This window comes from Sinocyclocheilus anshuiensis, unplaced genomic scaffold (genome assembly GCF_001515605.1).
Source record: "Sinocyclocheilus anshuiensis isolate Anshui unplaced genomic scaffold, SAMN03320099.WGS_v1.1 scaffold300, whole genome shotgun sequence".
Lineage (NCBI taxonomy): Eukaryota > Metazoa > Chordata > Actinopteri > Cypriniformes > Cyprinidae > Sinocyclocheilus > Sinocyclocheilus anshuiensis.
In genome coordinates, this window is record NW_015557379.1 from 2908565 (window position 1) to 2919087 (window position 10523).

General features: G+C 35.8%; 2 protein-coding genes across 2 annotated transcripts in view; one reads left to right on the forward strand and one right to left on the reverse strand.

Annotated features, from left to right (window-relative positions):
* The window catches only part of cdh23 (cadherin-related 23), a 270976-nt gene that overhangs the window by 21300 nt on the left and 239153 nt on the right, over positions 1-10523 (reverse strand). The window contains exon 38 of the mRNA XM_016474656.1: positions 1030-1251. Coding sequence (XP_016330142.1) covers positions 1030-1251 — 222 coding nt within the window. The remainder of the gene's footprint in view (positions 1-1029; positions 1252-10523) is intronic.
* LOC107679168 (V-type immunoglobulin domain-containing suppressor of T-cell activation-like) overlaps positions 2763-10523 on the forward strand; it is an 11047-nt gene continuing 3286 nt past the window's right edge. Inside the window, exons 1-6 of the mRNA XM_016474655.1 lie at positions 2763-3020; positions 7932-8306; positions 8392-8454; positions 9280-9390; positions 9612-9639; positions 10237-10409. Of these exons, the coding sequence (XP_016330141.1) occupies positions 2966-3020; positions 7932-8306; positions 8392-8454; positions 9280-9390; positions 9612-9639; positions 10237-10409 (805 nt within the window). The 5' untranslated portion in view covers positions 2763-2965. The remainder of the gene's footprint in view (positions 3021-7931; positions 8307-8391; positions 8455-9279; positions 9391-9611; positions 9640-10236; positions 10410-10523) is intronic.

Below are 10523 nucleotides of genomic sequence, written 5' to 3' on the forward strand. Positions count from 1 at the left end.
CACCATATTAGAATGATTTCTGAAGGATCATGTGACACTGAAGACTGATGCCGAAAATTCAACATTGCATAAATTACAGTTTAAATATATTCAAATAGGGAAGTGTTATTTTAAATTGCAATAATGTTTCACAATATTACTGTTTTTAATGGGTTTTTTTTTAATCTATTTAATGCAGCCTTGGTAAGCATAAGAGACTTCTTTTAGAAAAATTTCAAAAATCTTACTGACTGCGAGAAACATACTATTTTTGACCACAAAAAGTTTTGCATTCAGTATTTGTCACTATTTCAGTGTTTACACTTATATTGGCCTTTTCAGGCTCATTTATAGGAAAACTACATATAATCAACTGTGTTGACTCGTTATGCAAATTGGTTATGAATGTAATCTATGCAAACTCTAAGTATTGAAATTTTAAAATTACTGGTTGGGTTAAAATAATAATGCAGTTCTTTAAAACTACACATGTGACCCTGGACCACAAAACCAGTCATAAGTAGCATATATCAAAACTTAATTTTTGATTAGTAATATGCATTGCTAAGAACTTCATTTGGACAACTTTAAAGTTGATTTTCTCAATATTTAGATTTTTTTGCACCCTCAGATTCCAGATTTTCAAATAGTTGTATCTCGGCCAAATATTGTCCTGTCCTAACAAACCATACATCAATGGAAAGCTTATTTATTCAGATGGTGTATATTTCACAAAATTTACCCTTATGACTGGTTTTGTGGTCCAGGGTCACATATGGTAAGTAATAATAAATAAATAACAACTGATACAGTATGTGCATCAAGGTTATAACACCATATTTAGGATTTGAGGAAACAGTTTAAGAGCTGTTGATAAATACTCACTGACTACTGATCTGAATATTAGGGGAGCATTCAAATAAAAGTTAAAAGGTTACCTATTGTACAAACACAATTAAGAAAAATAAAATATCTATATAATGACAATAAACACTTCAGTGTCTCTAAACCAATCCTGGGTTCGTGTCTGTCACTCTCGGACCCCCTCACCGTTATGCTATTGATCTGGAACGTCTGGGCCAGGTTGCCCTTGGAGATGGCATAACGGATGGTTCCGTTGAGTTCTTCATCCGGGTCGATCGCAGTAACCGTTGCAATAATGGCTCCTACTGTGTTTGGCCCCTCTCTGAGCTCCGTCACATACTCTTCCTCCGGAAACTCAGGCGCGTTGTCGTTTTCATCAATTATACGGACCCAAATGGTGGTGGACGTCTGTGGAAACGGATGACAAACAATAAAACGTGAAATACTTGTAATATTTTACAGTAATAACTAGGGAAATCCAACAGGATAGATATACCGTATGCATAAACTAATAAAAAAATTCCCCTTCAAAAATGTGGGAAGAGTGTAAATGCATTGAAAAAAATACAACTTTAATCATACTATTTCATTTAAATCAATCAATCATATGTTACAGAATCTGTTACTGATCTGTGAACATGCTGCATGTCTAGTTAGTAGGGCAATGTTTATGGCCTTTGGATGAGTATTTGCATGTTTTCTTCTGAACAGACTATGCATGTGGAGCAACCTTTATCTCGTGGTATTATAGTGAACTAGTGTAGCAAGTTTGAATGTTATTTGCATAACCTGATGGCCTGCGTGCGTGATGGCAGGAGTTTACTGATGTGTGCATTTTCTCTGGTGTCTGATGCTATCGACAGGTATCAGATCCCCTCAAAGTTCACTCAAGCAGTTCTCAAGTGCTGGAACCAAAATTTGGCCAACTATGACAAAAATTCGAAATATGGTCTCAAGAGGAACATCTTATAGTCAATATCTTATCATCTAAAGTCTGTCTAAAACTGATCTTTGTCTGCTGATAAAAAGACCCTGAGAGGGACAGCCACCCTAAAATATAAAGGCAATTTTACATTTTTATTTATATTATCAGAAAAAAATATGTGTTATTATAAACACAACATGTTTCAAATATTAATTAATATCTGTACTAAAGTCAAATTAAATTATTAAAACTTTATCTGCAGGATAGTGGAAAAACAGATTTATTATCATTATTATAATTAACATTAATCAGCATTATTATCATTAAAATTGCATATGTTAATACTTATACAAATTTTTATTGCAGAAAAATTAATGTCCAGAAACTTAGAAAAAAGGAAACGTGGAGTAAATATAATAATAATAAGTATTATTATTAATAATAATGATAATTACAATAAAATATATCAATTAATTAATTATATAGGCCTAACTAGCCCACATATTACTAAAAATAAACAAATAAATAAATTTAAATTATGTTTTACAAAAATTATTATAATTCAATTTAAATAGATAATTGATAAAACATTATTTTTTAAAAATCACTTCAAAAACCAAATCATCAGTTATATTTCATTCTTTTACATGTCAGTATATAAGTAGATGTACCTTTTTTCTTTAATTATATTACTAAATATTACCAAAACAAATAAATAAACAAAAAAACAAACCATGAAAATAATAATTAAAGTATGTTTTAAAACAATAAGGCATCAGATAAAACATTATTTAAAATAAAAAAACTGCTTCAAACTTCACACTTCAAAGCCAAATCTTTTTTTTTATTCTTTTATATATGCCATTATATAAGTAGATGACCTATTATTAGCCTAAAGAAAAAAGCAAGTTGAAGTTGCAGTGTAGTGTAGTGGGAGGAGTCAGAGCTTTGGAGGGAGGAGGGAAATAGACTAATAAGTGAACTAGGTCTTCTTGTTTCACTGCTTTACTTCTGATATGATTCTGAGAAGTAACTTACTGTAAGAGCCCACAGAGCAGCTCAGTTCACAATACACGGGAATAAGAGGAAGACTGCATGAGATTTTTGTCACCACAGCTTGAGAAACTGTAGAGGACTTTGGACATAAACTGAAGACATTTCAACAGTTTCGTGAACGTTTACAGGAGATCAGGACTGATGGATGTATTTTGCGCTCTGTTGCTCTGCTTTCATCTCTTATCTGCGGTTCAAGGTAAATCTACTCTGGACTTTATTTCTGGACTAGTCTTACAGAACTAGTTTTTAATAACTGGTCTGTGTAGATATGCGTCATACTGACGTATTTGGCTGTCAGTCGCGTTTTGCACCTTTTGCAAGTGTTTTAATTTGAGACTCACGTTTTACAAACGCGTCTCAAAACCCCTGCGTTTTTTTTAAATGTCGTTGCGTTCCGAGCGCGTTCTGCGTGAACGACCGAGTCTGACATTTGTTTACGTGTAGAACGTCCTCAAGACTGATGGGCGTGTGTCAGCTTGTTTTAAAACTGAAAAACTACTTTTCGTCCTTTCAAGTTTTGGCCTGAAACCAACACTCAACTCTACAAAAAAGACTGTCTCTGTCATAGTTCGTGATCGATTGTGTATAATATTACTGCTCTGCTTATATTACTTTACACTATTCTTCACTAACACGCTGCTTTCCTCACATTTAGTTCAGCTGCTCCTTTTAATTTTCTGTTGTGGTTTTAAAGCCATATAATTTTAGTCAATACGTACATATTTGGAGAAATCATACCGACAAGAACCTCAATGTTTTGGTGTATCCAGTCGTTAAGTTTACGCTTTTCTCGAGCGTAGAGGTATTATTTTAATGCTGTTGTGATGACAGCTTGATTCATAAATATTAATTAATAAAATGAGGTTCTCCAATAAGCCTAGCTGATTGGCTTACACGTTAGTGGGCATTAGACAGCTAGCGAATCATGTTGAAGATTTAGCTTGTGAATATTAATATAGTCGGCGTGTATAATTAATATTCATTAGCTACATAAGTTCGGTCAACAGCAGTATTGTTAATTTAATTACGCAAAACCAGTGTTTTTAAGGTCTCCTATACATATTTTACCATTATTAAACGCTATAATCACGATGTGCCGTCTTGCCCCGAATTTAACAGACGTTAAAAAAGTTGAAAAGAAAAACGCAGACCCCAAATCATATATTTAAACAACGAGTGACGTGGTTCCGTCAAAACTCGTGAGTTTTTACAAAAATAGTCGATGATGATGAAAAGACTGAACAATTTGTGTTATTAATGTAGCATTTCTATCTTGTTTATACATCAGCTTTAATTGGATACTTCCTTATTTACACAAGCCAATCAGAGAAGCCTAAAAAATGTTATGAGTACAATGACATTAAAGTCTCTGTTTGCCAAAACTAATGGTATATAAGGCTGTATATAAAAATATTCAATGTTTCAGCTCAGTTTACCCAGCGTCAGTTTGCAGATGAAGCCATTAATCCATAGCCTATGGCTGGTTCATCATTTAGCTAATAAGCCTTTTGATTTTTGCCAGTTTTAGTGTGGTTGGTCTAAAGCTAGACAGTGTGAGATGTGGATCTTCAGGAATCTGGCAGGATGTGTGTGGTGGCTTGTTTCAAGAGAGAAGCTGTTAAAGCAGAGTAACGGTCAGGTCAGTTCTCCAAACCAGGGGGTATCAATTCCATGAGTGAGGACATGTGATCTTTCTCAAAAAGCCTGGTGGTTTCATCCTAACCAGGCCTGAGAAGACAAGATGTGTTTGAAACAGAGATACAGAGCATATATTTATTGGAGAGAGACAGGGAGACAGGCAGAAAGGATCCCAGATGGAATGAGACCATGGATATTGCACCAGGATTACATTCCTGACCCCCTGGGTTTGTAATTCCCCATGAGAGGCTACATCCACAGTCCAAAAATATGAAGAGGAGAAAATGATTAATTGAGAACTAAGAGAAAAATAACGTAAGGGAGGAAGGATGATGCAACGATGAGCATTAGTGCTGCTTGCTAAAGGAAACATTACTATTGCTTACTGTTTTAAACGCTTAAGATTGGTAGATTTTAAAACCGCTCAAATTTAAAATACAAATCAGCACAGAAAATCCACAAAGATATAAATGATTTGGCTTCTGGAAATGTAAAGTAGTCTATCACTAAAACAATACATGAAGTTGAGGGAGGGCAGATACTGATCTGCAGGAGGGTTCAGTTGAAACGGGACGGTCCCTCAGAGTCATGCTTTGTCTGCAGACGGGAGGGAGGTTCTTAGACCCCTATGGCTTTCATTAACACCTTTTAAGGAGGCTCTTACACAAACAGCGATAGTGAGAAATGAGAATAACATGTAGGAGGGGGCAACAGTTGACAAATACAAAAATGCACTTTTCGTGACCCCCTGTATTGTTGTCTTCCATGAAGCTCAATGTCTGAGTTGCTCTTTTTCATATATACATGCATACTGTCAAGCTTCAAAAAGGACAAAAAAGCAGCATAAAATATCATAAAGTAGTTCACAATATATCATATGGCTTCAGAGAACCTGGACTTCTTTTATGATCCTTTAGGTTGCTTCTTGAAGCTTGACAGTGTGAGGAATAGTTTGAAATTTACTGATAATCTCCCCTCAAAAAAACTCTCAAATGTCATTTCAGTTCATTTTCAAACGAGTGGCTTTAGATGCATCACAGCAGGTTTGGCATTTATCAGGTGAACGATTTTAGAGAAGTCCTGATCAGTGTACAACTTAAAACTATTGCATAAAATGAAGACTATATTTTATTGGTGTCCTTTTGGATCTTGGCAGCATAAATCACCATTCATTTTCTTTGTAATGTGGAAAAATATATTTTAAGGGGTTTCAGTGGTTGTGTAATGGTTCATAGACATTCTTTCTATAAAATGAAGCACATTCTGGACACAATGGCATGTAAATGTGATTCTCCTAATATCAGTAATATGTATCTAGAAGTCATTCTTCAAATATCAATAACGAAGTGCAGGGTGGATTCTGATGTCCATGTAAATTCTGTGACACAGATGCTTTTGTGTTGACGTCACAGATAAACACATTTGCAGACAGATGCCCTCAAGCAGGGAACGTTTCATTATTATTTCTCTCTGTCAGATGAGTCTGAGAATGTTCTGGGCTCAATTCAAGTTATGTTACTTATCAGTCAACATTAAATCTGAATTGTGCTGCTTATGTTGTTTTGAACCTTTCTTGAACAGATCAGTGGCTTTTATTCTTTTAGCAACAGTTTGGATTGGCTCTGCCTCCAAAACACTTTCTAACATGCCTTTGATCCAATCCCGACCCCAAACTCAAACAAGAGTGCAGGGTAGTATTTCATCCAGTCACTCACAACAAAGACGTGCCGAACCCCTGGCAGCTGCCAGAGCAGATTCCCAGCACAGGATCACGGGGTGGAAAATGGAGCCTTGGACCGGATAATTATGAATGCTGATTGGGAATATGAGAGCGGATGAGGTTTATAAGGAATAATATAGGGTAGGAGGGGTTCGAACTGTATTGTGTCTGTGAGAGACAGGAACGGACACACCGCCCTGAGTGCACTTTATCACAAAGATGCCGTTTCCTATTGCTCTTCCTGACACACATGCATGCCCATAGATTTAAGCTATGTACATTTAAGTCACTCAGGGCATCTTAAATAAAGAACCGTTTACACACATTAAGGTCAACTACACATGTTTCTTTAAAGTCAATGATAGTAGAGGTCACAGACTGACAGGCAGCCATGCATTCAAGCAGTCAATATCTAGGTCAGTCATTTATAAATATAGGAAATATTTATCCATTCATGAGAAATCTGGGTCTTTCCCATTTCATCTGTCTGGTTGATAAACATTCAGCTCTGGTTCACAGGGTTTGTATGTGTGATTAGGGTGTAGGTCTGTTTTGTCTATTACAGGATACAATAGGGATAAACAATGCACTCGGTGTGCCACCCTTCTACACACACACACACACACAAACTGTTATGGATATAAGAAACAATAACAGCAGAGGACTGAAGTCTGACACCTGCTGTTGTTTGCTCATGTGGTGGAAATGCTTTTCTTCCACAGAGCACATCCGAGTTTCACAAAAGCTTGTTTTCAAATTTCTTTAATTATTGTTATAGTAGTCTAGTACAGTGTTTCCCAAACTTTTTTTAGTCGCGGCACCCTTTGGAAATTTTAACAAACTTGTGCAGACGGCACCCCAGTTGGGAAACACTGGTCTAGTATACAATTTTATTATACATGTAAGCAACTCTTAAACTACTGATGTGAATGGAGTTAAAAAGCACAGATTTCAAGCAAGCATTTCATAAGACCTTTGTTGATTTAAAATAAATAATAAAATAATTGATTATATATGTGTAAATATTATATATATATATATATACACACACATACACGTACACATATAAAGCATTGACTGATTAAAAATTATTATAAATCATTAAAAATATATATAATATCTTAATGTCTAACAAATCATTTGTTCAGTCATACACTACTGATTTCATTTCACAAGTGGATACTGTACATTGATTTGAAATCATTAAAATTATAAATAAATCATTAAAAATAAATAATAAATTACTTACTGGTTAAGTGACACTTTTTAAATGCGTGACTCAAGTTTTCACACTGATTGAACATTTTTTAAATAAAGACAAGCGCTAAAGTCTAGCCACAGATACTGCTGCACATGTGGTCAGCTTACTCTAAAGTGCTGAACTTCACACGTTACAAGTACCAAATACACACTTTCTGTGAGGAACTAAGCAGTTGAGCTCAAGAAATCCACAGATATTGCTGTATGTCTCTGCCTGTTCTGACATTAAACAAACAAACAAACAAAGGTTGCCATTAAATTCAAAATGAATAGTCAAATTCAACATTTCAAATTTAAATATTTTCCATGTGTTTTGCATTTTGGGGGGAAATCAACTTACAACAGCTTTACAGTTGTCTGTACTAATTAAGCTGGGCATGAAAAAAATGAAAAACTACTTTTAAGATCCAAAACATCATTCACATTTAATATAAAAAGTATTTATTTATTTTAAAATAAAATCACTGTTTTCTCTCTCTGTCTCTCCAGTGAGCTGTGAGCGTCACTCTTTCAGTGTCTCTGTGCCCCATCGGGTCTACGAGTGTCCTGAAGGGGCCAATGTCACTATGACGTGTCTTCAGTCTGGAGCCAAGGCTCATTCGGAGGACAAGTTCTGGAACACCTGGCTCTTCACACCTCGCTCGCAGGAGCACTGCCACAAGGGCGTACATCCTCGCGGGTCCGGTCACTCCAACCACACACTGGGAGTGGAATACATAGGCAAAGGCAACAAGTCTTTCTCCATCTTCTTGCAGAACATCAAGCACAGGGACCAGGGCAAATACTGCTGTCTGCTTCTGGAATATAACAAGCAAAAGGTGGAGCAGGGGGCCCGTGACTTCATCTACCTGAATGTGGTGCCATGTAAGTGAGCGAGGAGAGAGGTCAGGTGTGACGTCTATGTATCCCCTCTGTTCTTGTGTGATCTTAACGTCTCCCATTTCCACAGCGATGGGACATACTCGCAACGGCAGTCTGAAGTGTTCGGAGTGGTCTCACAGTCCTTCAGATGGTATGTTTAACACAACACACATACAGGTGCATCTCAATAAATTAGAATGTCGTGGAAAAGTTCATTTATTTCAGTAATTGGCTCTAAAAAGTAATAAAACATGTAAATCACACTTTAGAAAGTCTGTCAAAGTGGCATCTGTAATTGAATGATGCTACAGGTTTTCTGAGAACTAGCTTCCACTTTTGTTCAATGAAAGTTCATTCAGTGAGAGTTTTGGGAATAAGACATATATAATAACCCTGTTTGACGATGTAAAAAACATAATTATGACTTAAAGGGATAGTTCACCCAAAAATACAAAATCTGTCATCATTTACTCACCCAAACCTTTAAGAGGTTCTTTCTTCTGCTGAACACAAAATATGATATTTTGAAGAACGTGAGTAACCAAAAAAAATACTATGGAAGTCAATGTGGACCAGAAAGTGTTTGGTTACCCACATTCTTCAAAATATCTTCTTTTGTGTTCAGCAGCAGAAACTCATAGAGGTTTGGAACAACTTGAGTGTGAGTAATGTTGACAAAACTTTAATTTTTGGGTGAAATATCCCTTTAATTTCAGTTTTTGCGCTTCAACATGGCACACAAAATTAAATGACTTTAGTAAATTTTACCCTTAAATCTATTGTTTCTTACTTTAAAAGCCAACATTTTATTAAATGTTTTGGTTGAAAGATGTGCTTGTGCTAGTTTTTCTATATACAGTAATATATGCAAATTGGCATCTAGTGCAACAGCAATCAAGCATTTTTAAGTGTGACTTCACTACTGATTCTTTTCTCTTTTCCACCAGTAACGTCTCTGTTTTTTTTTCTTTTTCAGACTCGGTGGCTGAAGGTCTGGCTATCGCAGCATGTGTTGCTTTCATTCTGTGCCTCCCGCTCATACTGATGCTGGTTTACAGACAGAGACAAACAGTAGAGCGACACAGACGTGAGTACACACACATACACACACACACACACACCCAACACGTACACTTAGCCATGCATTGCTCACACACTTACTCTGACCTATATTGTATGTGAGAGAACGCTGCACATGTCCTGCACTGCAGAGACTGCTGATGGGAGTACAGTAGCTGCACTAATTGTTTTAAAGAGACTGCATTTCCTTTCTCACCATGAACCATTTCCTGTTCCTGTTTTTATCAGGTGCACACGAGCTGGTGCGTATGGACAGGTGAGTTTCCACAGTGACCAAAATACTTAAGACTAAACAAGGGATATTTGGATGAATCTCACAAAAACATACAAATTGAATTTCGACTTTAAATAATATAAATAAATATAGAACAAAGCTAATGTTTAAAACCAATAAATCCTGTTTTGTGACATCATTTTTATGATAATAAACTACATCTTCCTTCTAAATTCCCATTACCAAAATGCATCCAGATTATTTTTTGAATTTTCATTATTCTATATGTTGATTCTCATTACTGTAATGCAATTTTTGTTCTTGAATAAAGTAAATAATTACTGTAAAAAAAGCATGACTTAGGGACAGTACAACAACTACTGTAATTTACAAATTAAATAATTATGATTTTTTCTTTTTTTACAATTATAAGGATTTGTTTACAGGAAAAAATTATAAAAATCTGGAGGAAAATGTACTTAATGTTAATGAATTTCACAATGCAAAAATAGTACTAGTCCTAAAATTAGGCTAAATATTTTATATATATGTTTTATTTTATGCACAATATTATTTATTATTAGCAACTTTTGATTTTGGGATGATATTTATACATTTATAATCTAACTCTCTCTCTAGTGAAGCACAGGCCCATGAGAACCCAGTGTTTTTGGGCGATTCTCCACAGCCTAAACCCCGGACTGTATCCCAAATAATGAGGCAGTCCTCTGAAACAGGACGCCACCTCCTGTCGGATCCCGGAACTCCATTATCTCCAAACATACAAGGAGAATTGTTCTTCCCAGCACAGGGTATGACTCACACGCACACACACACACACATACACACACAAGCACGCACGCACACACACACAGACATGCACAAACACACACATGCACAAACACACACACACACACACGCACAAA